This window comes from Sturnira hondurensis, unplaced genomic scaffold (assembly GCF_014824575.4).
Source record: "Sturnira hondurensis isolate 20B ecotype Veracruz unplaced genomic scaffold, ASM1482457v3 Scaffold0009935, whole genome shotgun sequence".
NCBI classification, from domain to species: Eukaryota; Metazoa; Chordata; class Mammalia; order Chiroptera; family Phyllostomidae; genus Sturnira; species Sturnira hondurensis.
In genome coordinates this window covers 51,392-78,329 of record NW_028082566.1, presented here as the reverse complement: position 1 = coordinate 78,329, position 26,938 = coordinate 51,392, and the positions used below count along the sequence as shown (strand labels likewise).

At 38.4% G+C, this 26,938-nt stretch overlaps 1 protein-coding gene across 1 annotated transcript in view; it reads right to left on the bottom strand.

Moving 5' to 3' along the window:
• The window catches only part of LOC118995193 (A disintegrin and metalloproteinase with thrombospondin motifs 20-like), a 116,934-nt gene that overhangs the window by 64,485 nt on the left and 25,511 nt on the right, over positions 1-26,938 (bottom strand). The window contains exons 13-24 of the mRNA XM_037058131.1: positions 25,400-25,517; positions 22,751-22,846; positions 20,147-20,313; positions 19,861-19,990; positions 13,510-13,636; positions 11,704-11,914; positions 11,407-11,571; positions 10,743-10,907; positions 9,485-9,604; positions 8,511-8,618; positions 7,613-7,777; positions 6,986-7,276 (exon numbers count right to left, since the gene is read on the bottom strand). Coding sequence (XP_036914026.1) covers positions 6,986-7,276; positions 7,613-7,777; positions 8,511-8,618; positions 9,485-9,604; positions 10,743-10,907; positions 11,407-11,571; positions 11,704-11,914; positions 13,510-13,636; positions 19,861-19,990; positions 20,147-20,313; positions 22,751-22,846; positions 25,400-25,517 — 1,863 coding nt within the window. The remainder of the gene's footprint in view (positions 1-6,985; positions 7,277-7,612; positions 7,778-8,510; positions 8,619-9,484; positions 9,605-10,742; positions 10,908-11,406; positions 11,572-11,703; positions 11,915-13,509; positions 13,637-19,860; positions 19,991-20,146; positions 20,314-22,750; positions 22,847-25,399; positions 25,518-26,938) is intronic.

Sequence of the window (26,938 nt, the reverse complement as noted above, 5' to 3'; positions counted from 1 at the left end):
TTGAGTTTTACTAGAGGCTTGTTAGACTCTGTTGATGACAAGGTGATGTTTTAAAGCTTGCAATAGGAAACTCACCTTTGTCCTAAGTATTAAGTACAAGGAATGAAGGTTTTAAGATCTCAATATGAAGCAAGGAATAGTGCTGTTACTTAACTTTTATGCCTGAGGTTTTATTTTGTGTCATTGGTGTCATGCACAACATGAAATACAATTGTATTCTCTGTAGCTTATCATGATTTACACGAGCTTGCTGCATTGCTATCACTTTCTAGGTTTGATTTTTTTCATAAACCTTTGCAGTCTTAAAAAATTTGGGGGGGATTGACTCAAAGATGGTGGCAGAGTAGGACAAAGGATTCCCTCCCTCCCTCCCCCGCACCGGAGAAAAACCGGGCTGATCTGCAGAGGAGTGCAGCAGATACCCAACAGGGACCCAGCATATAGGAAGGCAGGACTCCAGAAAGTGTAGCAGACACTGAATGACCAGACGTTGAGGAGAGGAAACAAACGCAGATCAACAAGGTAGGGGGGAACAGCTCAGAGGCTGCAGGCCCTCCACCGGGCCACGCCAGGGCCCAGGGGAGGCCGCAGACCAGGCTGCCTTGGTCTCTGAGAGCCGAGGGTGAGCAACAACAACCCTGGATGAGAACTAGTCACTGGCACCCTCCCTATCTGGCAGGGTGCAGATTGGAAAACACCAGGAGAGATCGGTTTGACTGTAGTGGCAGAGAGAGGAGTGGGCATTGGGAAGCAAACCAGAGAGCTCTGATAACCCGAGGAGTCAGGCTGTGGTTGCCGGCTTGAGAGAACTGAGAGTCACCCATGCCTTCCCAGTTGCGTGGTGTCAGAGCCGGGTCTGCCACAGACCCTGCAAGTCTCAGGTTACTAGCAAGGCCCCTGGAAGAGAGTCAGTCACCAGCCCCTCCCTACCCAGCCGGGAGCAGACTGAAAAACCCGGGAGTTAGGCTGTGGTTGCCGGCTTGGGAGAATTGTGAGTTGCCCTGTGTGTTCAGCCACAGCACTGGGAGAAGTCCTCGCCCAAGCCTGCGAGACCAGGAAAGCCTGGCTGGGAAATACTGGCGTGCCCTCACTCCAGGATAGGGCTGGGAAGCATGGGGAAAAACCTGCTCTCAATGGGGCACGGGAGAACAGTGCCAGTCTGGATCTTGGGAGGGCACTGGCAAGACCAGTCGAGTTCACTGAGACACGAGAAAGGCCACACTAATAGCCCCTCAGGCTGCTGCAGCTAGTGAGACCAGAAGAAAAGGTTTGATCAGCTGGAAACCAACAAGAGGGGTAGGTGGAAGCAGAGAACACCAAGATATCTGCAGGAGACTGCACCACTGAATCTCACAGGCATCCTACCACAGAAGTTCACACCATAAATCCAGGGAACCAGAACAGATCAATTTAAGAAACTGAGGCCAACAAGAAGAGCAACACAAACGATGGGAAGACAAAGAAACAATCCCCAAATGAAAGAAAAGGAGGAAGTCTCAGAAAAAATGTTAGATGAAATAGAGGCAAGTCAACTATCAGATATTGAATTCAAAGCACCGGTTATCAGGGAATTCAAAGAGCTTACAACAAGCTACCAGAAACTACAGGGGAGCTACAATGAACTCTCCGCAAACTATACCAACATGAAAAAGGAAATAGAAACCATCAGCAAAGGCCAAGAGGAAATGAAGAATACAATTTCTGAACTGAAGAATACAGTAGAAGGTATGAAGAGTAGGATTGATGAGGCAGAAGATCGCTTTGATCACATAAGCGAGATAAAAGACACGGTAGAAAGAATCTCCCAGATGGACCAAGTAATGGAAAAGAGAATCAGAAAAAATGAGGATAATTTAAGAGAAATGCAAGATAATATGAAATGTAATAATATATGAATAATAGGAATACCAGGAGAAGAAGAACAAGGGATAGAAAACCTACTTGAAAGAGTAATAACGGAAAATTTTCCTAAGCTGAGGAGAGATAAAGTCACACAAATCCAGGAATCACAGAGAGTCCCAAGCAGGTGGAACTCAAAGAGGCCTACTGCAAGACACATCATCATTAAAATGGCAAAACTCCAAGACAAAGAGGGAATCCTAAAGGCAGCAAGGGAGAAAAAGGAAGTAACATACAAGGGGTCCCAATAAGGTTGGCTACTGACTTCTCAATGGAAACATTCCAAGCAAGAAGAGAATGGCAAGAAATATTCCAGGTAATGAGAACCAGAGGCCTACAACCAAGGCTACTTTACCCAGCAAGGCTCTCAATCAAGATAGAAGGTCAAATAAAGAGCTTCCAAGACAAAAGAAGTCTAAAAGAATACACATCCACCAAACCAGCTCTACAAGAATTACTAAAAGGGCTGCTTTAAGGAAAGGAAGGAAAAGAGAAAGACTGAGAGGAACACAGGTACATAAATGGCAATGAATAAGTGCCTTTCAATAATAACCTTAAACGTAAATGGATTAAATGCACCAATTAAAAGACAAAGAATAGCTGAATGGACAAGAAAGCACAACCCACACATATGCTGCCTACAAGAGACCCACCTCAGGTCAAAAGACCATCACAGACTAAAAGTGAAAGGATGGAAACAGATTTTCCAAGCAAATGGACAAGAAAAACAAAGCTGGAGTAGCAATTCTCATATCAGACAAAAGAGACTTCAAAAAAAGGGCCATAAAGAGAGACCCAGAAGGTCACTTCATAATACTCAAGGGAAGAATCCACCAAGAAGACATTAACATCGTAAATATATATACACCCAACATAGGAGCACCCAAATATATAAAGAAAATCCTAGAGGACCTCAAGAAAGATATTGACAGCAACACAATTATAGTAAGGGATTTTAACACCCCACTGTCCAAAATGGAGAAATCTTCCAAACAAAATATCAACAAAGATATTGCAGCATTAAACAACGCTCTAGATGAAATGGACCTAATTGATATATATAGAGCCCTTCATCCCAAAGAAGCTAAATACACATTCTTTTCAAATGGACATGGAACATTTTCAAAGATAGACCACATGATAGGACATAAAACGAGTCTCAACAAATTCAGAAAAATAGAAATCACACCAAGCATTTTCTCTGATCACAAGGGACTGAAATTGGAAACCAATCCCAAAGGAAAAAACCCAAAACACCCAAAATCCTGGAGACTGAATGGTATACTATTAAACAACAAATGGGTCAAGATTGAAATTAGGGAAGAAATCAAAAAGCTTCTGGAAACAAATGAAAATGAACTCACAACAACCCAAAACTTATGGGACACAGCCAAGGCGGTCCTGAGAGGGAAGTTCATAGCAATACAGGCCTACCTAAAGAAAATAGAAACATTTCAAACAAACAACCTAACCCGACACCTGCAAGAACTCAAAGAACAACAACAAAGACAGCCCAGAGCAAGTAGAAGGAAGGAAATAAGCAAGATCAGAGAAGAATTAAATGACATAAAGACTAAAAGCACAATTCTAAGGATCAATGAATCCAGGAGTTGGTTTTTTGAAAAGATAAACAAAATAGACAAACCTTTAAGTAGGCTCATCAAAAAAAGAAGAGAGAGGACCCAAATAAACACGTTCAGAAATGGAAAAGGAGAGATTACAACTGATACCACAGAAATAGAAGGGATTGTATGAAATTACTATGCAGAACTGTATGCCAAGAAATTTGAAAAACTAGGTAAAATGGACAAATTTCTAGAAAAATATAATCTTCCAAAACTCAATGAAAAAGAAGTAGAAAACCTGAACAGGTCAATAACAGCAAATGAAACTGAAGCAGTAATCAAAAAACTCCCAGCACAGAAAATCCCTGGAGCAGATGGCTTCACAGGAGAATTCTACAAAGCTTTTAAGGAAGAGCTAACCCCTATTCTTCACAGACTATTCCAAAAAATCCAAAAGGAGGGAAAACTCCCCAACTCTTTTTATGAAGCCAGCATCATTCTAATTCCAAAGCCAGACAGAGACACAACAAAGAAAGAAAACTACAGGCCAATACCGCTGATGAACATAGACGGTATTGCCTCAATAAAATATTGGCAAATTGCATCCAACAATACATCAAAAAGATCATACACCACGACCAAGTGGGATTCATCCCAGGGATGCAAGGATGGTTCAATATTCGTAAATCAGTAAATGTAATGCATCACATAAACAAAAGCAAAGACAAAAACCACATGATCATATCAATAGATGAGGAAAAATCTTTTGATAAGGTACAACACCCATTTATGATGAAGGTACTCAGAAAAATGGGAATAGGGGTAGCATTCCTCAATATAATAAAGGCCATATATGAAAGACCTACAGCCAACATCATACTCAATGGACAAAAACTAAAAGCTTTTCCACTAAGCTCAGGAACAAGACAAGGTTGTCCACTTTCATCACTTCTATTCAATATAGTATTGGAAGTTCTAGCCACAGTGATCAGACAAGAAAAGGAAATAAAAGGCATCCAAATCGGAAAGGAGGAAACAAAATTGGCATTGTTTGAAGATGACATGATAGTGAACATGGAAAATCCTATAGACTCTACTAAAAAACTGATCGAACTAATAAATGAATTTGGCAAAACAGCAGGATACAAAGTCAATATCCAGAAATCAAAGGCATTTTTGTAAACCAACAATGAGTCAGCAGAAGCAGAAATCAAGAAAAAAAATCCCATTTGATATAATAAAAACAAAAATAAAATATCTGGGAATAAACCTAACCAGGAGGTAAAAGACGTGTATGCAGAGAACTACACAACACTGAAGAAAGAAATCATGGAAGACACAAACAAATGGAAACATATACCATGTTCATGGATTGGAAGAATTAACATCATCGAAATGTCCATGCTACCCAAAGCAATTTACAGATTTAATGCAATACCTATTAAAGTGCCAATGGCATATTTCACAGACATACAACAAACACTTCAAAAATTTATATGGAACCATAAAAGACCCTGAATAGCAGCTGCAATGTTGAGAAAGAAGAACAAAGTAGGAGGGATCACAATACCTGATATCAAACTGTATTACAAGGCCACTGTAATCAAAACAGCCTGGTACTGGCATAAAAACAGGCACATAGACCAATGGAATAGAACAGAGAGCCCAGAAATAAACCCAACTCTCTACAGTCAATTAATATTCAACAAAGGGGGAATAACATAAAATGGAGTAAAGATAGCCTTTTCAACAAATGGTGTTGGGAGAAATGGACAGCTACATACAAAAAAATGAAACTCGAGCACCAACTTACACAAGACACCAAAATTAATTCAAGGTGGATAAAAGACTTAAATATAAGCCGTGAAACCATTAAAGCCCTAGAAGAGAGCATTGGCAGGAAAATTTCAGATATTCCAAGCAGTAAGATTTTTACTGATACGTCCCCTAGAGCAAGGGACATAAAGGAAAGAATAAACAAGTGGGATCTCATCAAAATTAAAAGCTTCTGCATGGCTAAGGAAAACTGTATCAAGATAAAAAGAGAAGCAACTGTCTGGGAAAACATATTTGCCAATGATACCTCAGACAAAGGTTTAATCTCCAAAATATACAAAGAACTCACTTGACTCCACTCAAAGAAGACAAGCAACCCAATTAAAAAATGGGCAAAGGTCTTGAACAGACATTTCTCCAAGGAGGACATACAGAGGATCCAGAGACACATGAAAAGATGCTCAGTATCTCTAGCTATCAGAGAGATGCAAATTAAAACCAAAATGAGATACCACTTTACACCAGTCAGAATGGCTATCATAAACAAAGAAACAAACAACAAGTGCTGGAGAGGTTGTGGGGAAAAGGGGACCCTAGTTCACTGTTGGTGGGATTGCAGACTGGTACAACAACTATGGAAAACAGTATGGAATTTTCTAAGAAAACTGAACGTGCCTTTTGACCCAGCAATTCCACTACTAGGAGTATATCCTAAAAACCCTGAAACACCAATCCAAAAGAACCTATGCACCCTGATGTTCATAGCAGCACAATTTACGATAGCCAAGAGTTGGAAGCAACCTAGATGCCCATCGGTAAATGACTGGATCAAAAAACTATGGTGCAGCCTTGGCTGGTGTAGCTCAGTGGACTGAGTGCGGGCCTGCGAACCAGATGATCGCAGTTCAACTCCCAGTCAGGACACATGCCTGGGTTGCAGGCCAGTTCCCGGTAGGGGACACACCAGAGGCAACCATACATTGATATTTCTCTCCCTCTCTCCTTCCCTTCTCCTCTAAAGATAAATAAATAAAAATATTTAACAAAAAACAACAAAAAAACACTATGGTACATTTACACAATGGAATCCTATGCTGCAGAAAGGAAGAAAGAACTCCTACCCTTTGCAACCTCATGGATGGAACTGGAAAGCATTATGCTGAGCAAAATAAGCCAGGCAGTGAAAGACAAATACCATATGTTATCACCATTAACAGGAATCTAAACAACAAAACAAGCAAGCAAAATATGACCAACGACACTCAAATACAGAATAGGTTGACAGGGTCCAGAGGGGAGACAGTAATAGGGGAAAAGGGGATGGACTCACATGAACAAGTATAAAGGACACATGGACAATAACTAAGGTGGGGGGCGGAAATGGGAGGGAGGTGGGGAGCACTAGGGGGAGCAGGGCTGGGAATATAAGATAGAAAACTGTACTTGAACAAGAATTAAATAAAATAAAAAAATAAATAAGTTTTTTCTTTTCTTTTATTATAATAGACTAGAACCTGGTTGTTTTTAAGGGCATTCTTCTGTAAGCATAATATCAAAGTAGTGTATAATTCAATATCAACTCTAGGGACTAGTTACCTATATCAAAACTTACTTAATCCCTGTAAGATTCAAACTATTGATGTCCAGATAAATCTGGCATTGAAAGCATTTAATGTCATGACATATATATCTGTTAAAATAGAACAAAATTACAGAATTACTGTAAGGGAATAAAGACGGCTTACTGATCCCCATGGTCCTGTTCTCCATTGGTTTCCTCTGATGGATGGGTGGGCCCCCCACTTTTCATCATCTTCAGGTTTGTTTGTTAATGGAAAATTCCTGCCTGGAAAATGGTTTGGCTGCTCAGAGAGGCTTGGAAAGTGGCTGTACACAGGCGGGCAGGCTGCCACTTCACATTCTTGCTCGGCTGAAGGGCGGACTTCAGGGTCACAGTAGTTCTCATTAATTGGCTGGTGGTACCTGATGCATAGAACTTGTCGATTTGTTTTTCCAGGGCCACAGGAAGCTGAACACTGATCACAAATTTAGATAACATTTGTAATGTAATAAACTACAACACCATGAAATACCAAACATTTTTACTTTTTAATTTTTTGATTACGATTAATATTCAGTGTTGTCTTATTTGAGGAGAACAACATAGTGGTCAGACATCTGTATAACTTATGAAGGGATACCCCCCTACTACCCTAGTACCTACCTGCTGCCATGGATCATTATTACAATATTATTGACTGAATTTCCTATGCTGTATTTTACACCCCCTGTGACTCTTTTGTACCTGCCAATTTGTACTTAAGTATATTTAGATGTTTCACTTTATTTTTTCCTTTCATAAAAATACTTACAGGTGACCAATTCCCTGTTTGCCACTCTCCACAAGGGCTAAAACAGACAGAGATTTCAGCAGGTCTCGGCGAATGTGCACAATATGATTCATCTGCTCTTCCATCGTGAACATCGCGACAGCTTACATAGCGGGCTTGATTACCTCTTCCACAAGATGCAGAGCACTTAAAAAAATTGATTTATACCAAGGTGTTATATAGTACCTCTCCTAATTCCCTTACACATAGCTGTTGCTCAGCTTTCTAAAACATCAAGTTTCTTGAAAAATCAAATTGTAAATGGCATTACCTGGCACCGCTCTGAGTCAATGGCAGGGCAGTGAAGATCCCACTTAGTTTAGACCATACATTTCACGACTCAAATATTGACAATAATGAGAAAAAACACTCAACTTCTTAGAATACCCATTACTTACTTGCAAAACTAGAGATATAGAAAGCATTTTATGTAAGAGAATGTTAAGATATTTAAAATATCTTTGAGGACCTAGTAGATATGAACGCATAATCTATTCAGAGAATATGCAAAGCCTTGAACTATACATGACATATGATCAAAGCAAAGCTTTCAGTTTAGAAAAACATGTAAATGTCTATTATCGGCCTCATATCACATCTGCTTCTTATAACAACCTGTGATATAGTAGCCCCTTCTTGTATATTTGAAAATAGACAGAGAAAACTTAAGTTTCTTATCCAGAGACAGAGTTCTTGAATGGCACATCAGGATTTGGGTATCAACATCACCTAATTCTAAACCCCAAACTCCTTCTACACCATCAAAATACCTGAGAATGAATGCAGACATTAATTTGACAAATTTGTAGCAAGCGTTTTGTTGATGTCTGGAAGCCTCCAACAATAGAACCTCTGTAGCTTCTTAAATAAACTCACTTACTGGAGTCCAAGAACCATATCGCCATTGTGCTAGCCTTCCCATGGGAACAGCTGGTAAGGAAGTGGCCCCAATTTTAGGGATAATTGGGCAAGGTGTCACTATGCAGTCCTATTCAAAAGAAAAATTGATCTCATAAAATAGGAATTAACTAATCACTCTGATGTATTTTATAGCCTATACTTCATTTCTTCGTCCACATATCTATTTCAAGAACAGTTGCAAACAATGTAAATGTATCTCCCTTCCATCCTACCCACTCCCCCCCCGCCCCCCACCGCCAACAGACCCCTGCTGCCACCCAGCTAAAGTACAAAGTAATGTCAAGGGCTTGAAGATCACAGTGTGTCTCTGAATCTTCACGTTTGGGTCATTTGTCTGATGGATGAAAAGGAAAAGAGCAATAGGTCTTCAAAAATATCACTGAACTAAGCCCTGGCTGGTGTAGCTCCGTGGATTGAGCATGGGCCTGCGAACCAGACGATCGCAGTTCGATTCCCAGTCAGGGCACATGCCTGGGTTGCAGGCCAGTTCCCAGCAGGGGCTCATGAGAGGCAACCATACATTGATGTTTCTCTCCTTCTCTCCTTCCCTTCCCCTCTAAGGATAAATAAAATCTTTAAAAAAAATATCACTGAACTGAAATGTTCTAAATGAACAGACACTACCTTAAATAATGCAAGAGACTTTAAGAGTTCATAATATTCATAATAGATATTGTCCTTCTGCAGTTCAAAGGATGGAAATATATGTTTAAGGAGGGATCCAAAGACAGATTTAAAAAATGAAAAGCTACATTACCAAAGCTACAAAGTGGTCAAAATCGTGAACAAAAGAAGCTCTCTGACATGCATGCATGCACACATGTTCTTAAGGTAGATAGTGGGAAAAATACATGTGGAAATAATGTTAACATATCAGTAATCCTCCTATATCACAAATCTTTCTTTTGCAATCCACAAAGATGTGTCCTTTACCTGCCTGTCACTAGGGCGACTGGCTCGATGGCACATTCTGTCATCCAACACCGCATTAAGTAGCTCGTGGACGCATTTAACAGCACGCATCTGATACCCGTGTCCACAGGTGGCTGTGCACTGAAGAATGTGAGCAGATATCAAACACATTATTTTAAAATTACATAAATTTTTAATGAAGACATAGTTAATAACATACTTTCAGTCTACCTTTTTATTACTTTCTTACACTAGATTCCAGACTAAATATTAGTAAATTTTTGCTGTATGTATTTATTCAAATATATGAAAATACTAATAAAATATTTAAGTTAAAATGAACAGTTATTATCCTATCTTTATAACATTATCATGTTAAAATATCAGTAGAGACCTGACATTTGGAGCCAGAGTAAACGGAATTTAGGGAACTAAATACTTTTCAAAATCCACCTGGTGTACCTCTGTCTACGAATATCCTGGTTGGCCACAAAGAGAAACAGGTGGGTCCCAGAACAAATTAAGCCTGAAGTATCACTAAGAAGCAAAATAACAAAACTGAAGCTGTCCTACCCTAGGCACATCAGGAGACAGCAGGGGGGTTTTTGGAAAAGAATAATACTGGGAAAAAGAAAAGGTAGCAGAAAGAGCAGAAGACCAAATCTGAGATGGACTGACTCCATGAAAGAAACCATGGATATGAGTTTAAAGAGCTGAGCAGGACTGTTGAGGACAGGAAGTCTGGACATCACTCATTCGTAGAGTCTTCACCAGGAATCAGAGCTCAGTGAATTCCAGAGATAAAGTAGGAAGGGCACGAAGAGAAAGTTAAAGCGACAACGAGAGAACATTTCCCATCAACTGTGGCAACCTTGCACAGGGTAATAAACTGCCCACCCTCATCCAGCCTGACCACTGCTCACCCTGCAGATTCCTGCCTCCCCTTGGGCAAAACGTCTAAACAATGCCTATTCTAAACACAGTGAAGATAATTTAGAAACAGAACATGAAAATATTTATAAACACACTGATGAAAGCATAAAATTTGTAGCATTTTCGTTAACAAAAGGAAATCCAAACGCAAAGCTGAAATGTTTACCAGAGCAAATTGATAGCACTAGTGAGAAAATTTTGCAGATAGGGTGTACTAGTTCAGTGGTGATTTTCCGGTAAAACAATCCGCATCTAACTGCATCCACGAAAAGAATGAATACACCACAGTGTTGGTGTTACTTGGCAAAGATGGATTAAATCAGAAATGCCCTTATCATATACTCACAGAACCCCACGGTCCTACTTGCCAGGAAGCACATGCGTGGAGCTCACAAGGTCTCAGAGACTCAGGCTTGGTGCTCGGATCGCAGAAGCCATCATTCAAACGATCCTCATTCAGCTCACACCACACCTGCCGCTGCTTTGCTCCTTTTCCACAGGTAACCAGGCACTGTAAGAACACAACGGACCATTATTTTCAATGTTAATCAATACAATACCTTAAGAAATGATACCATGATTAATTTTCATATGAAGGTACAGATGAAAGATCATCCCTAAAGACATTTTCCCTTCACTCCCCCAGAGATATTCACTGGATAAGATCAGCCACCCCAACCTGCTGTCCGAATCCCAGTGCCACATCTGTGTGTCCTAGAAACAAAAGTGCAACAATTACCTTTGAATTAGTATGTATTTCAGGCTATTGTGCACAGTGGGGTTTGCTTACGAAAATGATTATAGGTTAAACACAAGTTAAGGTCATTGTTAGCCAAATACTATAAATATTTCAAGAACACACCACTTACTAATTTTTATTGGCCTGATAACAGAGTTATTTACAAAGCATTTAAAAAATTTAAATAGTTTTGAAGCACACAAAGCATTATACCACAAAGCTTTCCTACACATTATCCTGACATTTCTAAGCCTCGTGTGTTCAATGTTACCTCACTCCACTCACTGGTAGCCCAACTGGGACAGGGAAATTCATTGCAATTCTCTCTGGTCCCTTGGGGGCGCTCTCGGCATTCTCGGTCAGCAAGACGGTGGCCGAAGTTATTCATACAGTAAGATTCTCGAGACCTTTCCCCTCCTCCACAACTCCTGGAACACTTATTGAAAAACAAACCAAAAAAAAAGTGGTAACAGCAAAATAAACTTAACACAAGCATACTTTAGAGTAACAGATATTTAATTAGAGGGAAAAGGAGTAATTTTTCTTAGGTAATACTTTTCACTTGTACCTGGGACCATTCGGAATAATGCCACCTTGCTAAGACACAGGCACCATGGCAGGGTTCTCGGGTAGGAGGTTTGAGTTGGTCGCTGCAGTGGTGGTCATCTACTGGAGCAGTCTGCCCTTTGTGAATGGAATACCTCATGCAGTGCACGTCCAAGGACCTGTGTCCTTGACCGCAGTGGGATGAACATTCACTCTTGCCGATAATGTGCCACCTAAAGGAAATTATTATGCTTGAGGTGTGCCAGTTAATGCAATTTAAAAGACAGATTCAGAGGAACTCATGCACACAACTCAATTCGTAAAATTGTGTTGGAGTTGATGAACAAGCCATCTGAAAATATTTTATATATCACTGAATTAGAAATATAAAAAGTTCTTAGGTATAATACATCCCAAACTTTCATTTTATAGATGAGAATATGAGGCCCAGAGGGGCTGTGTGTTCAGATGGTACAAGCACTTTGTTAGACATACCACTTTTTTCCCAAGTAAATCTAACTTGATCTCCAAATACATAAAGATGTAGCTGGTCTGGTGAAAGCTATAGTCAGGGAGCCTGCACTGTGTCTACTGACCCTGGCCTGTGGTGGTGGCTTTGGAGGTATGTTCAAGAAACCCTAGGCTTTTCCAAAGACAAAAACAAAAACAAACAAAAAAAACCTTTGAAAACAGCTGGTTTAGATCAAGATTACCTGATATTCTAGTGGCAATAATTGGATAATTCAGTCTGAACATATTTGACTCATAATCAGGTAGTGTTTCCCTCTATAGTTATGATCAGGGATACTAAGGATCTGACTGCATACATAAAGCTTTTAAAAATTGGTAAATCAGGGTTTTATAGAGCATATCACATTTTCTTATTTATTCGTGTGATCTGTTTTTAGACACATTTGCAGGGAAAACATCTTTTCCACAAATAAAATCAGCTACTTTTTGCCAAAGTAATCCACTTACAGTCCAGCAACCAATCAGGCAATAGTAGTGTATGGGTGTAACAAAGCACAGAATTCATGGAGTTTATTTCCATCCGCAAGTATCTCAAGGATTTCACTGCGCTTCATTCAACTACAATGCAGTGATGCAACTTACACAGTCAGTTCTACCACTAGCATTTCTCTATATGTCTTCAACCATCATCACAAGTATATAAAAATTTCCATCCTTTGTGGTTGAAGGAGGTTCTGACCACCTTTGAATGTTAATTGTCAGATGGGTTAATTGTCAATTGTCAATTGTTGTCAATTAACCCACCTGCCAGATGGGTTATTGTTCTTAGCTTCACTCTTAAGAATAATCACACACACACAAACCCTAATGACAAGAAATTCGAGTTAGAAGTGCAAGCTTCCCTGATATCATTTAGGTCATGTTCCTTAATGTATAATGAACACAATGCTGATAAAGTTGATGTTTCTATCTATTAATTCTCTAATCCTCAAACTTTAAAAGCTTACTGGTTCATCAGTTAAATGGGAATTACAGAATCGTGCTATAAAATTTATTGTTTCAGATCTTTAAATCACACATTTTCAGACTAGAGTTTACCTGCATATATTTAACATATAATTTTGTTTCTATTTCCTACTCAAAATACTGAGGCCCCTATACTGGTATCCAGCAAATACTATGAACAAAAACTGAAACCAACTGCCAAGTTTCATAAGTTCATGAGCCTGAAATTTCTTAATAGCAGGGACAGAGGGTAGACATTAGTCACATGTCCGTTCTGTGGCAGGCATTGCACTGGAGGCTTTGCATCTTATCTCATTATTGACTTTAATCTGGTTACACGATCTCTCTTTACCTTAGTTCACAGTCGGTATTGCACCTTTCAGTCATGAACAACGGGAGTGGCAGGTGGTCACATCTTTGATCGGACACTACCATAAGATCACTCTTACGTATGCAGGCAATTTTTCTTCTGTGGACACCTTGGCCAAAGTCAAATGAAAATTTAAAAAAAAAAAAAAGAAAAACGTATATAAGTAGATGTTCCACGAATATTTAAGTCTGCTAATAGCCTAACGGATTCCACTGAGAAAGCAAAAAAGTCCAGTGCACCATATAGAATAGACTAGTGTGTTACTCTCATCGGGAATGACTGACTATAATAAGCTCAATCCTGAAATACTGAGGGGTTTGCTTGGTGAAGAGACATAGAAAAGTGGGACAGGTATGGATGGAGTAGACAGACATTTATCATAGCTGGATGGAGTGGTCGTTAGAGGAGAACTGAGTGGCCAGGGTGGGCGATGACATTGTATGGTACACTATGTTATTGTTCTCCCGTTATTTGTTCCCTGTTTCCTGTAAGAGAATGGCACATCTGCGCTTGCTGCAACATTACGGTAACTTCCTGTGGGAGGAGTATACATCCCTGCCCATTGACATGCCAACCTGGTAGGGGCATGTGACCTATTCCAGGTCCAGGCAGAAGCTCCTAAAGCCACGGCCTGACTCTGCCAGCTGTTTCCCTTCCCCCATCTCCAAGACAGCCTTTCCCAGAGGCACTGATCTTTCAGCTTAGAGTCATGAATGAAAAAGGCATGAAAAAACAGCAGGAAGATCAGTGGCTGTCACAGCTTCCAGGGGGATGGAGGGGTTTCTTGTACAGCGAAAGAATGCTGTATGGTACTGTTATAGTGGGTACATGTCATCATACACTTGCCACAGCCCTAGACTGTACAACAAACAGTGAACTCTAGTGTAAACAATGGATTTTAGTTAATAATAACACATTGATTGTAACAACTATATAACAGTCCAAGATGTTAAAAATGGGGATAAGGGTGGGGAGTGGAAGAAAGGAGATTATAGGAAATATCTGTACTTTCTGCTCAATTTTTCTATAAGTCTAAAACTGCTCTAAAAAAATAAAGTCACACATAAAGAAGAGTCACAGACAACCAAAACATAACATGAGCAAGAAATACACCTGTGTTGTCCTACACCACTGAGATCTGGCAGGGTTTGTACGCTGCATAACCCCAGCAAAAACTAAGACAAGTGGTTATAACAAGCTAGAGCAGATTAAACTTGACACTTTCTGCAATGAGGAAACAGGAAAGAGTTCCATCAGTCAGTGGTCTGGTCAAATTTCTGTATTATCAAAGTTCAAGGTTGAAATCCCAGACAGCTAAATGTAAACATACACATTCATCTCTGGTCCTTCCTAAACACATGAAATAACTATATGGGAATACTAACGACGCATAAACCTAAAAGAACGCAACAAATACAAACAAAAACACAGTAGGCAAGAAAAGGAAATTCCGAATATGTAAAGCAGATGGAAACAACTGTTTAACAAAGCCAAGAAAGCTGAAACTTAAACCTGTGTTGAGGGGGAAAGTGAGAAAAAAAACAAACCATTCATGCGATAGGATCCAAGAAAAGCCCAGGAGTCCAACACACCAGTTCCTCTGAGGAGCTGACTGTGTGAAGGGGTAGCCCTGGAAAGATGCAGAGCTGATTGAACACGCCTGCAGAGGACAGTTGGACTCCCGCCCTTCTGGCTGGAAGCAGCACCGGCCAATACAAACAGCAGGTGAGCCACATAAGCAATTCCACATTTTCTAGTACTCACAACAATAGAGCAAAAAGATATTGGAGGAATTCATATATTTATATTTGCCCCTAAAAGTCCAAAGATGATCACTTCAACATATCAGTATTGATGACATATTTTACAATATATTGTTGTTAATAATATATTTACATCAGAAATTATTGATGAGATATTTTATGTTCTTTTTACATACTAAGTCTTCAAAATCCATTGTACATTTCACAGATAGCACATTTCAGTGGACTAGCCACGTGTGCCCAGAGGCTAACATAGCTCCCCAGAAGGTGAACTTGAGGGCACAGACACAGAAGCTGAGGAAGCACTGCACTGAAGATGGAGGTTCAAGTAAAAGCCTTCGTACTGAATGACGAGATCCAGGCCCACTGGACTCTTCATTTCCCTCTAGCTCCAGGCCAACTTATATGGTTCCCTGGGTCTCTCAATGATCTTCAGAAGATGGGAGAATTCCCCTCTTGGTAGTCTCTTCAGCCCAAGAGAAAAGAACAATTAACAATGACCTTTGGGGCTTCTCGACACATGAAAAAGGCTACCTAGCAACCCAATTACTCAATAATAAGGCCCCTTGTTGACTCGTATGACCCACACAGGATTTTCAGCATTTTAGCCATAAATATGAAAAAGTGAGAAAGGATCAGCAGATATTTTAGGAAAACTACTAGCACAAAAGAGGACAAAATAAAAACAAAACAGAACTAAAGTGAAACAGGTATGTCAGGAAGCAGAAAACAACTTACAAGCTATGATTAATACTCTCACAGACATAGTTATTACAACCATGAAACAAAAGCAAGATTTGTGAGAATATTAACAATGTAAGCTGATTTATTGATGATAGCCATTCTCACCTGTATGAGGTGATATCTCCCTGTGGTTTTAATTTGCAACTCTGAAAATTAGTGATATTGAGCAACCTTTGACATGTCTATTGGCCATCTGTATATCCTCTTGGGAGAAGTGTCTATTCAGGTGCTTTGCCCATTTCTTTATTGTGTATTTTTGTGTGTGTGGTTTTTTGGTCATGAGTTTTATAAGTTCTTTATAAATTTTGGATATTCACTCCTTATTGGATGTATAGGCAAATATGTTCTCCCATTCCATGGGTTGTTTTTTATTTGGTTGATGGTTTCCTTTGCAGTGCAATAACTTTTTAGTTTGATGTAGTCTCATTTGTTTACTTTCTTTTGTTTCCCTTGCCAGAAGGAATATCAAATAAAATATTTCTACAAGCAATGTGCAATATTTTACCGCCTATGTTTCCTTCTGAGATTTTTATGGTTTCAGGTTTAACATTTACGTCTTTGATCCATTTTGAACTTATTCTTGTGTGCTGGCGAGGATGTGGAGAAAGGGAAACCCTTTCACGTTGTTGGTGGGCATGCAGGCTGGTGCAGCCTCTGTGGAAAGCAGGATGGAGTTACCTCAGAAAATTAAAAATGGATCTGATCCGCCTTTTGACTCAGAAATCCCACTTCTGGGAATATATCCAAAGAAACCCAAAACACTAGTTCAAAAGAACATAAGCACGCCTATGTTCACTACAGTGTTATTTATGATCACCAAGATATGGAAGCAGCCTGAGTGTCCATCAGTAGATGAGTGGGTAAAACAACTATGGGACATTTACACAATAGAATACTGTTTGGCCATAAAAAAATATTACCATTCGCAACAACATAGATGGACCTGGAAAACATTATAGTAAGTGAAATAAGTCAGTTAGAGAAAGACAAATACCCTATGTTTTCACTCATATGTGGAATCTAATGAACAAACTGAACTAACATGCAAAACAAAGACAGACTCAGATAGAGAGCAGGCTGACAGCTCTGGGGGTGGTTTGGGGATGGAGGGACAAAACAAAAAGGAAAAAGGACTCATGGATGGACAACGGTGTGATGACTATGGGGCAGTGAGGGGTATAAGCAGGATAAATGGTAACAAAAAAAATACAATAACTTTTTAAAAGCATAGGGTTAAGCTAAAGAAAGAAAAAAAGAAAGAAAGAAAACAACATAAATAAGGAACAGAAATGAGAAAATAAGTGATCAATCCAGGAGATCACATATCCAAATAATACAAATTTTGGAAAGATGGAAGAGAAATTTAATGTGAAAAAATTATCAAAGAAATGATGTGATAAATTTTCTCAAGTCAAATGATGTTTCCAAATCAGAATAGCATCCTAATAACCTAGGAAACCAGAAGAAAGACATACACCCACATGAAGGCACATCGTCCTGACGTTTCACATCACTAGGACTTAAAGAGACAGTCCACAAAACTTGCACAACAAAAAGTGTCACAGGAAATCGGAAAACAAGGCTTTCAGAATTGTAAAGCAAAATAATCTAACTTAGAATGTTATACTAGCCAAACTATCAATCAGGTGTGAAAATAGAATAATTCCATTTCCAGATAGAAAAAGTCTAAAAAAAACTACCTTTTTTTACCAGGAAAATATTGGGGGATATATTCCACCCAATGGGGGAATAAAATTTAAAAAAGAGGAATTCATGAGATTTAGGAAACAGGAAATTCAACAGAAAAGAAACTTGAAAAGACTTCCTTGGGTAATAATGAAAGGAAAGCACAAGATGTCAGCCATGTAACAGGCGTAAAAAAGCGACATTAATTAGAGCAAGAGAAAGAGGGCCATGGGAGCAATAGATGAAGAAAAATTTCAGCTGACAGATTAAACCATAGACAAAATTCACAGGTCTCACCAAAAGTTTGAGGAATGATAACTTTCCATACAGGAAAAGAAATAACCAAATAAAACTGAGGAATTTTAACTTTAGAGAAACTTTAACTCTAGAGAAACTTTACACACACAAAGAGAATATTTTTTTTAAATTTTTTTTAAAATATAATTTTTATTTAATTCTTGCTCAAGTACAGGTTTCTGTCTTATATTCCCAACCCTGCCCGCCCCCCACCCCATGCTCCCTGCCTCCCTCCCCTTTCCACCTCCCACCCTTAGTTATTGTCCATGTGTCTTTTATACTTGTTCATGTGAGTCCATTCCCTTTTCCCCTATGATTCTCTCCCCTCTCCCCTCGGCCCAATCACAGTATCACCATGTGGCAACAGAATTAATAGCTCCCTCTGCCGTGAACACGGTTGTTTGAGAGACCTCTCCTGCTTCAGACTCCCAACCATCTCACCATGTCTTGTCCCAACCTCCGTTTTGGATCCTGTTGTTCTTTGCTTGGCATGTTCTCCACATTCAGAATGTTCCTTCATTCCCCTGTCCTGTGGTTATGTTCCCAGCGTTCCATACCCACTGCCACAGACCTGCTTACCTACTCCGTCCTCCAAAGCTGGCCCCAGCTCCCCACACCTGCATTCTCTCCTGTAAAGTGCATGCGGGTCTGTCTGTGAACATGCATTCCTTTTCCTCCTGTGTGAGCAAAGCCTTTGTTCCCACGCCTAGCATTTATCCCAGTTGGTCTTGAACCATCCACCTCACTAGCCCTCCTTTGAGACACTTACCCAAACAGAACACCTGCTTCCCACACAACCTCTCTGGATGCCACGATACCAGCACCACACAACCAAGACTGTGCCTCTTCTGAATGGGACACCACAGTTTTCTTGGCACCTTGAGGTCAGTTGGTTGGACTGTCCCTCACATTCCCATCCTCTGTGGTCCCTATTTCTGGCCACCCACCTGCTCACAGCTCATTTCCATACTGTCCTTGGTAGCATCCTCTCCTCTGACCCACTGCTCCCTTAATTCCCAAACCCCCCTGGGAACTGCCTTTCCATTCTATACAAACTTCCCTGTATCTTCAGATTTAATCTCCTCACAAATGGCTCCCTCCATCTTTTTGGTGGTCCCCTCTGTGTCTGCCCATAGCACTGCATTTGTCATTAAAAATTAAGGTAGTCTACTCAGACTCTGTTTCATCTTCTAGACTTTAAAACTTGAATTCAGAATGGGGGGGCCTTATTAATAACCTGAAGCAAAGTAGTCCCTCAATCAATGTTTACTGATGTGAACGAAGAGTACTATACAATTAAATATCCATCATTACAGGTCATTAAAGACTTCAGTCTTTTCATTTTCTTTCCCTACTGTAAACTTTTCATTTCCCACTATGCCTTTCAGTAATTCACGCCATCAGTACAAATATGCATCTCTTGTGGCCACAGAAGGGCAATGAAAGAATGAAAGAATGTTCAGTCCTTCGACACTAGGAGGAGCAGACGGGTGGCTAGGCAAGCGTGCGGAGGGGACTCATTATTTCACTGGGACACAGTATCCCAGTTAGAGACACTTTCTGTGACTGTTGAGAAAGACAGTGTGAGAAGAAAGGGAAGAGGCAGTACTGCAGAATGTTGAAATGGGTAAAGATAAATGAGGCTGTTAAGTATAAAGAAAGGGAAAGAATGAGGGGGGAGAAAAGGAGGAAGGGGGAAAAGGACAGGAAAGCTGTGTAGTGTATGTGGTGTACATGTGCGTGGACAGTGAGGAGAACACAGCCAGACAGTGGAAGCCAGACTGAAAAGTACCCCCAATTATACCCGCATGCACAAACTTCCGAGTCTTTGACACCACACTACCTTGACACATTCTGGTGCAGTCCTGCCAGGGTCCCTGTGGATCCCAAGTGAACAGGTCGTTCTTCTCTTCCACAGGGACGTTGAAGGAATAACGTACATCAGGGTTGTATAAATTACCCACACACAAAACCTCAATAAAAATACAAAGGAGCATATAATTAATTCATAAAAGATATAGCCTGACAAGATATCATTTTATATTTAATAATAAGTGCAAAGCCAGTAACCATAACAGTTTACTAACACAATTAAAACTAAGTCTTATTAAGAACTACTGAGAACTTACCTGCAAAACAAGTTCTTCCTCCAGCCGATCGGTACTGTTAATTCTTTCAACAGAGTTGTTTGAACCACTGTATTCAAAAATAGCTCCTTGTACATTGATTTCTTTTTTTGCCTTACTTACGACAAAATTTCCATTCAAAAGAAAGTTCCCTCGAGTGTCCGATAGTGCTGTAAAAGAATGGGACTCATGAAATAAGAAAACCAGTCACCAGCACAGAAACAGCTTTTAACTTTTAAGATTCAAATCCCTTTTTGATATTAAGAATGTAAATGTAAATTAGTATTGGGACAATAAACTTTATTTTGCTATAATGTGGTATATAACCCATAAGTAGGGAAACTTCAGGATATCAGCCAAAGATACTAAAATAAATTCACCCTACACTTTTCTCTATGAGGTGGATGTCTTCCTCCCAAGACGGCAGCGTTGGGAGACACAGAGGAAGTGGGGAAACAGGAGGAAGTCATGGACACAGCAGACACATCAGCTACAACAGACCTGCTCCTCAGTGGCAAGGAAAGAAAGAGCAGCTAGACTGAGGCAATATTCCATTTGTACTTACCTTAGAAAAGAATGTGCAAAGCTTTACAATTCTAAGGTCAAAAAATCATAAAAAAATGTTAACGTCTAGGGTCAGTGTTTGCAAAGGCATGTGATGACTACATGACTCTCTATATAAATGTCTGGATCTCTTCCATGGAGAAGCATTCTATTGCTGTGGATAAATTACAAAGCACTGTGCTTTTTTAATTTTCAAGAGGATATATAGTATTTTAAATTTAACACTAATAAAAACCCCTTATTAGCATGTAAGCAAGCAAATACATCTTGCTTGCTTTTCTAATATTATACTTCTCAGTGGAACAGCAACCTGTTTGGAAAGTGTGTGTTTGGTCTTCAAGGGAACCCCACCCAGGGCACACAAATTACCTATGGCTACACCCCTTAAAAATGCAACCTTGAAGTAACTACTGCCAAATTAGTTTGATAGTTTGATGTCTGTATGGACAATTATGACCACCTTTATATACTACTACACTGAATTCAGTGAAGGACCAATAAAGTTCTACATTTATCCTACAAAGGATAAATTCCTCTACATAAATCTACACTTTATCAAAAGTGCATAGGCCTATTTAAGGGAGTACCAGTTGTATTAAAACTAACAGAACTAAATGCAATCTTACGGAGAAAAAACGTATATTTTTTACTACTCTTAGTTACCAAAGCAAATTTCATAAATATGTTTTATAAATCCCTTCTAATGATTTCATGTTTATTTTGCTCATTTTAATTTTGATATTGTCAATAGTGGTTCTCTTACTAAGTATTTTGATATTTTTCTGGTGAGCATCTCTAATTTTTAAACTTGGGCAGAATGTGTTTTCTGTTCCTAAGAAGATACAAATATCTACATTTGGAACTTAAGACAGATTAACGAAATGTAAAAGGATAATCAAAATATTTACATTTGACTTTCTCTAAGAATTTGAATTCTTTGCATTTTTATGGAGGTACAATTTACATAACAAAATTAACCATTTTAGAGTGAAGAATTCAATGGCATTTAGTGCACTCACAGTGTTTTCTAATCACCTTTTCCATCCAGTTCTAAAACTTTTTCATTGCTCCCCCCCAAAAAAAATCCTGCGTCCATTAAACAGCTGTTCCCTTCACATTTGACTTTATAATACCAAATGTAATCCTTGAGATGAACTGTTCATTAAAGATTCAAACCCTCAGTTATAAGCATTGATTATTTGAGCCAATATTTTGCATTTTGTTAATATGAAGCAGGTACTTTTAATTTCAGCTCTATACCACATATTCTAGCATGGATAATTATACATAGGTCAATATTAAAGTATTATTCGGGTAGAATGAGGATGTTTGTAAAACATTCTCTTCATCTTCAGGCTTAAAGACATTCCTTAAACCTAAAAGTTAATTTCTAAATATAAATAAGAAATGAATTCTAACTCTACAAGTAGCTAAAAGATATTATAAAGTGGGCCAAAAGTAGGTTTGCCGTTATTTATATGAGAAACACAGTAATTAATACTAATACAAGATCAATTCTGTGTTTTGCATACTCACAACTGTAAACCTGCCTTTGCCCTACCCTGTATTCTACGGCTATATTCATTAACATCTAAAAGCATGAACCTATAGTTCTTTTTCTGTCTCTAACAGAAAAATCTTTTCAAAAACTCTACTTTTGCTATGTGGTAAAAAAAAATTAAGTTTTTTAAAACATCTAACCTGAAAGAGGTCTCTAATTAATTTTAGAGTAAAAGAGAGAAGATTTGTTCTAAATACACATGCAACTTTAACTAACTATAACCTTCGGTTATCTGAAACACTCTCATGGGAATAAACTCAAATTCCCTTTTCAGAATTTAGTTCCATCTTTTTCAAACAGGAGACAGAATATAGCTCAGAAGAAAACACGCATTGGCAGTCAGACGACTCGAGTTCAGTGTGCACTGCAGTTGCACGTTGCCGAAAGGCCTCTTCTTGCCCTCCAAGAATTTACATCAGCCGCAGACCTCCATGAAATCACACACGAACCACGTATTGGTGCTGTTTACTAGAAGTGTTTACCGAGGTAATTGTCATCTTCTGGTTTTCCAGAATAGCTGTGCTGAAGAATGTCAATGTTTGTTGCTCCTGAGGGAATCTTTACAACAACATTATAACCTGCAATACAATTTTATACATGTTAACTTTCCCCCCAAAACAGAGGACCCAGAGGCTATTACTGCTGGGTGATAGAAACACTTCAATAGTGTAAACAATTTCATTTTTCTTTGATAAGTGATGCCAGTGCTTATTCATTTTTAAATCAATGCTTTATACAAATTACTAAGAATCGAGGAAAAAGTGATTGTCATCTAGAAACGTACACAGTTTGGAATCCTTAAAGCACATTTTCTAATTTTTCTTATTTCTAAAATTCTGAATATAGAATGAGAATAAAGTTACTCTGTTAGTTCCTGATATATTTAATACCCATATCTTTTTGAACATTTGACTATTACTTTTACGTTTTATATTTTTTCAAGGTTTTTAAAAAAAATACAGGAATCCAAATGCTATTCACAAATCAAGCAGACATCAAAATAGTTGGCCACTGCTATATGTGTACACAGAGACTTCGTAAACAGCAAAATAATGTGAGTTAATGAGAAACATATTTTTCTTAAGCTTTTAGTTTCTAGTGTAAGCAGAAATCCCTATAGCTACCTCCAAAATTTTACATTAGTTTTAAGTCTGCTAACAAATTCTCCAGAGAACAGTAAAGCATTTACTTGAGAGAAATGAAAATAATATTTCTGTTTTATGAAAATTCACCAACACTGGTACTACTCAAAAGAAGAGGAAAACTACATTAAACATACATGAAGAAAGAATGGGAAGTTTTCACTATGCTAAAAATACTCATGTTATACAGTTGTTCATATATTCTCAGTTGCTCTAGCGATATTAATTCTAAGTTTTTCCTTTTCCTTTTTCCCCTTCTATTTAATAGATGAATAAAAGGAGTTGAATTTTTTTCTTGTACATTAACTTAGATAAATATAGAATGAATTTAAGAAGAGGAAGTTTAAAAGAGCTCAAATTTGCAACTCCAATATGAAATTACCTTGCATGTTTTTAGAGCGGTCTATTTATATTTAAAGCATCACATTAAAATATAAGGTGATAAATGGCCTGATGATTCTGTATACATTATATGATATGCTTGTAGGTATCAGTAATTTTAATAATTAAGAATAACTTTAATTCATGATTTTTTTAACTATAAAATATTCCTATGACCTTCACTATTTGTCTTACTGTTTTTCAAGAAAAGAATTCCTAGACATGGCAAAAGTGACAAGATGAAGGCCACCACCAGGGGGCAGTGATGTGATAAATGCTATTCAGACGCTGCAAATGAATTTAGCGTCTTTTCTCATTTGCAAACTGTTTAATCCATAGTACAATTTGGCAAGGTTAAATGTATAATACTAATTTGGCACATGTGGTTTTCTAAAGGAAAAAAATGTTTTTCAGTGAATATAGACTCGACTTTGATTAATGGTATGCCATTAGTTATAAAAACGGAATTGAATATGTGTGACTCCTGTAGAATAATGAATCTTAACAAAATACATAAAATCATCTAGTAACTGAGATTCATAAGCATCATAATAGTGTAAAGTGTACTAGGCTTTTAATATAAATAAAAATGTAAATTTTGTTTTAAATTATACTGTTTGAATTGAAGCAGTTCACACCAACTTAAACAATGGTGCTCAAACACATGTGAATGTAATTTAAAACTGAACACTAAAACTGTAAAACATACATTTTTATTTTTCAAGGGAAATCTTATAGAGCTGCTTTTATTACCATGAAAAGAAAAAAATGCGTCCCAGAAAATTTTAGAATGGAAAATACCTGCTATATTCTCCTAACAATTTTGAAGAAGAATTAAATCATGGCCAAATATCAATGAACTCTGTAATCCAGATCCTTCTTAGAAGAACAAATGTAATAATAATTCTCTGTCCACATTTAAAAAAATATTTTCTTATTTTTAGAGAGAGGGGAAGAGAGGGAGTGTGGCTCAACGTGTGGTTGCCTCTCACATGGTCCCCACTGGGGACCTGGCCTGCAACCCAGCCATGTGCCCTGACTGGGAATCAAACTGGCAACCCTTTGGTTTGCAGCCCATTCTCAATCCATTGAGCTACACCAACTAGGGCTTCTATCCACATTTAAGTTAATGGTTTTATCCTGTATCTTCAATCAACATTTTCAATATATCATCATTAAGAAACAAGATAAGACAGGCCATACCAAAACATTTATCCCAATGATGAAAAAATACCTCAAAGCAAGTTTCCTGGAAACGTTATAAGTATATGCATGATGGGTGACAGGAACAGCAATAAGAGCACAATGGTAACTGGGGGGGGGGGCCTGTTCAAACATCACTGTCATATAGCCATGTATATACTCTAATAAAGGCACCTAATATATTTTAAAAATTGGATTTGCCTTGAGCCAGTGAATTCATTAATTCAAGGACACATCTGGTATAAGACTTAATTTTTCATATTCAGGAAATTTTTCTTTAACAACCATTTTTAACTAAGGGTATAGAGTACATGAAGCAATAACAATCCTGACTAGTATACCTTCATGGTATACACGATTATTATATCAAATACAGGGAAAACTAGAAACACACCCACAGCCTACCGTAATGAGCGCTGTTGAAGACCCCTGCCATCGTCCGGCAGGATGAATTATCCCCACCACACACTCCACATTTGTCTTTCCTGGCCTTGGAGTTTAACACATGATCACAGCCAGCTTGCTTCAAAATACAAAAATTAGAATTAATATTATAAAAATGACTAATGATAAATGCGGATCTTTATAAAAACGATCTTTTTATTAAGAACTTAAATTAGGTTCTAATTTATTTCAATTCAATTAATAGGAGATTTGAGACAGCAGGATTTTTTTCATAATCTCTACTAGTGTTATCATACACCAATATTGTCACCTGCCTGTTCCATGGTTGGAAAAGCAGTATTTCTCAGAGGGCTATCTACACAACTCCTGCACCAAAGTCACACAGGGAGGTGCCTAGGAAGTCAGAGTCCCAGATTTTCTTAATGAAAACCTTGGAGGTAAGGCCTAGGAGTACACAGAGTAACCAACACTGACAGTAATGCTTATATCCGTCATTTGAAAACCACTCGTTAAAGAAGTATAATTAATTCAAAAGGGACAAATAGTATGACTATGTAAATAACACATTAAAATACCTCCACAGAGAAGTCTTTCATGACTTTTTTTTAACTCATGACATTAGAACTCTGGACATGAACTGAGTACAATTGAAAGAAAGTTTATTTCTCCAAAGTTAATATCTACAATGAAGTTTGTGAAAAGAATAAATACATAAAGGTGAAAATAAGTGGTTTGTTTCAGGAGTCTAGAAGCACAAAGTGCAGACGGTATCTTCTGCAATAACTGAGTTCTCTAGACTACTCCTCCAAACTCAGTGATCAGAAAACTAAATATTTTATAAACCTCATGGATTTTTATACACAGGGCAAATATTTCCAAAATTAAAATTTCAACCAGGTATTTTCTGAAAGTAGTATGCATCTGTATGTTCAGGTAATCGTATTTTCATTATTTTATATGACTTTCTGCCATTAATGTAGAGGAAACAAGTTTTTCAGGCCACTGAGTACCCTTTTTCTAGTATTTAAGGCATTCCAATGTGCAAGTTACTTTATGCTCCTTTGAACATCTTCTTAGTCCTTTGTGGGCAACTCCTTTTGTTACCTGGGTGACTGGTATTGGGTGTTTGGTTATTGGGAGAATTGGCCCTGGCAAATTCCACTGAACCAAAAGAATGAGTTCATAAAATTACATTTGTATCCTTTGGACAGCATTCACTGCTCTAGTTTTCAAATTCATCGCCAGTTTTTAAGATTACCAGGTGCAATGTGTGTGCTTTAATCCAGGGTCTCAGCGGCTCACCAAGAATCTTGTTAAATGGCCACCTACTTCCCGTCTTCTCCTACCCCCGTACATTCCAAATATTCCACCATGAAAATCAAATTACATCTCTTGCTCAATCCAAATCCTTCTAAGAACCTCCAAGGACTTCAAGAAAAAGTGCATGAAACAACCACCAGCTAGCTCCTACTTCCAACTCGGGTCCCTTACCTCCTCGCCTTTCTAAAACCTCCTCATCCTCAATAATCAGCTGAGTCC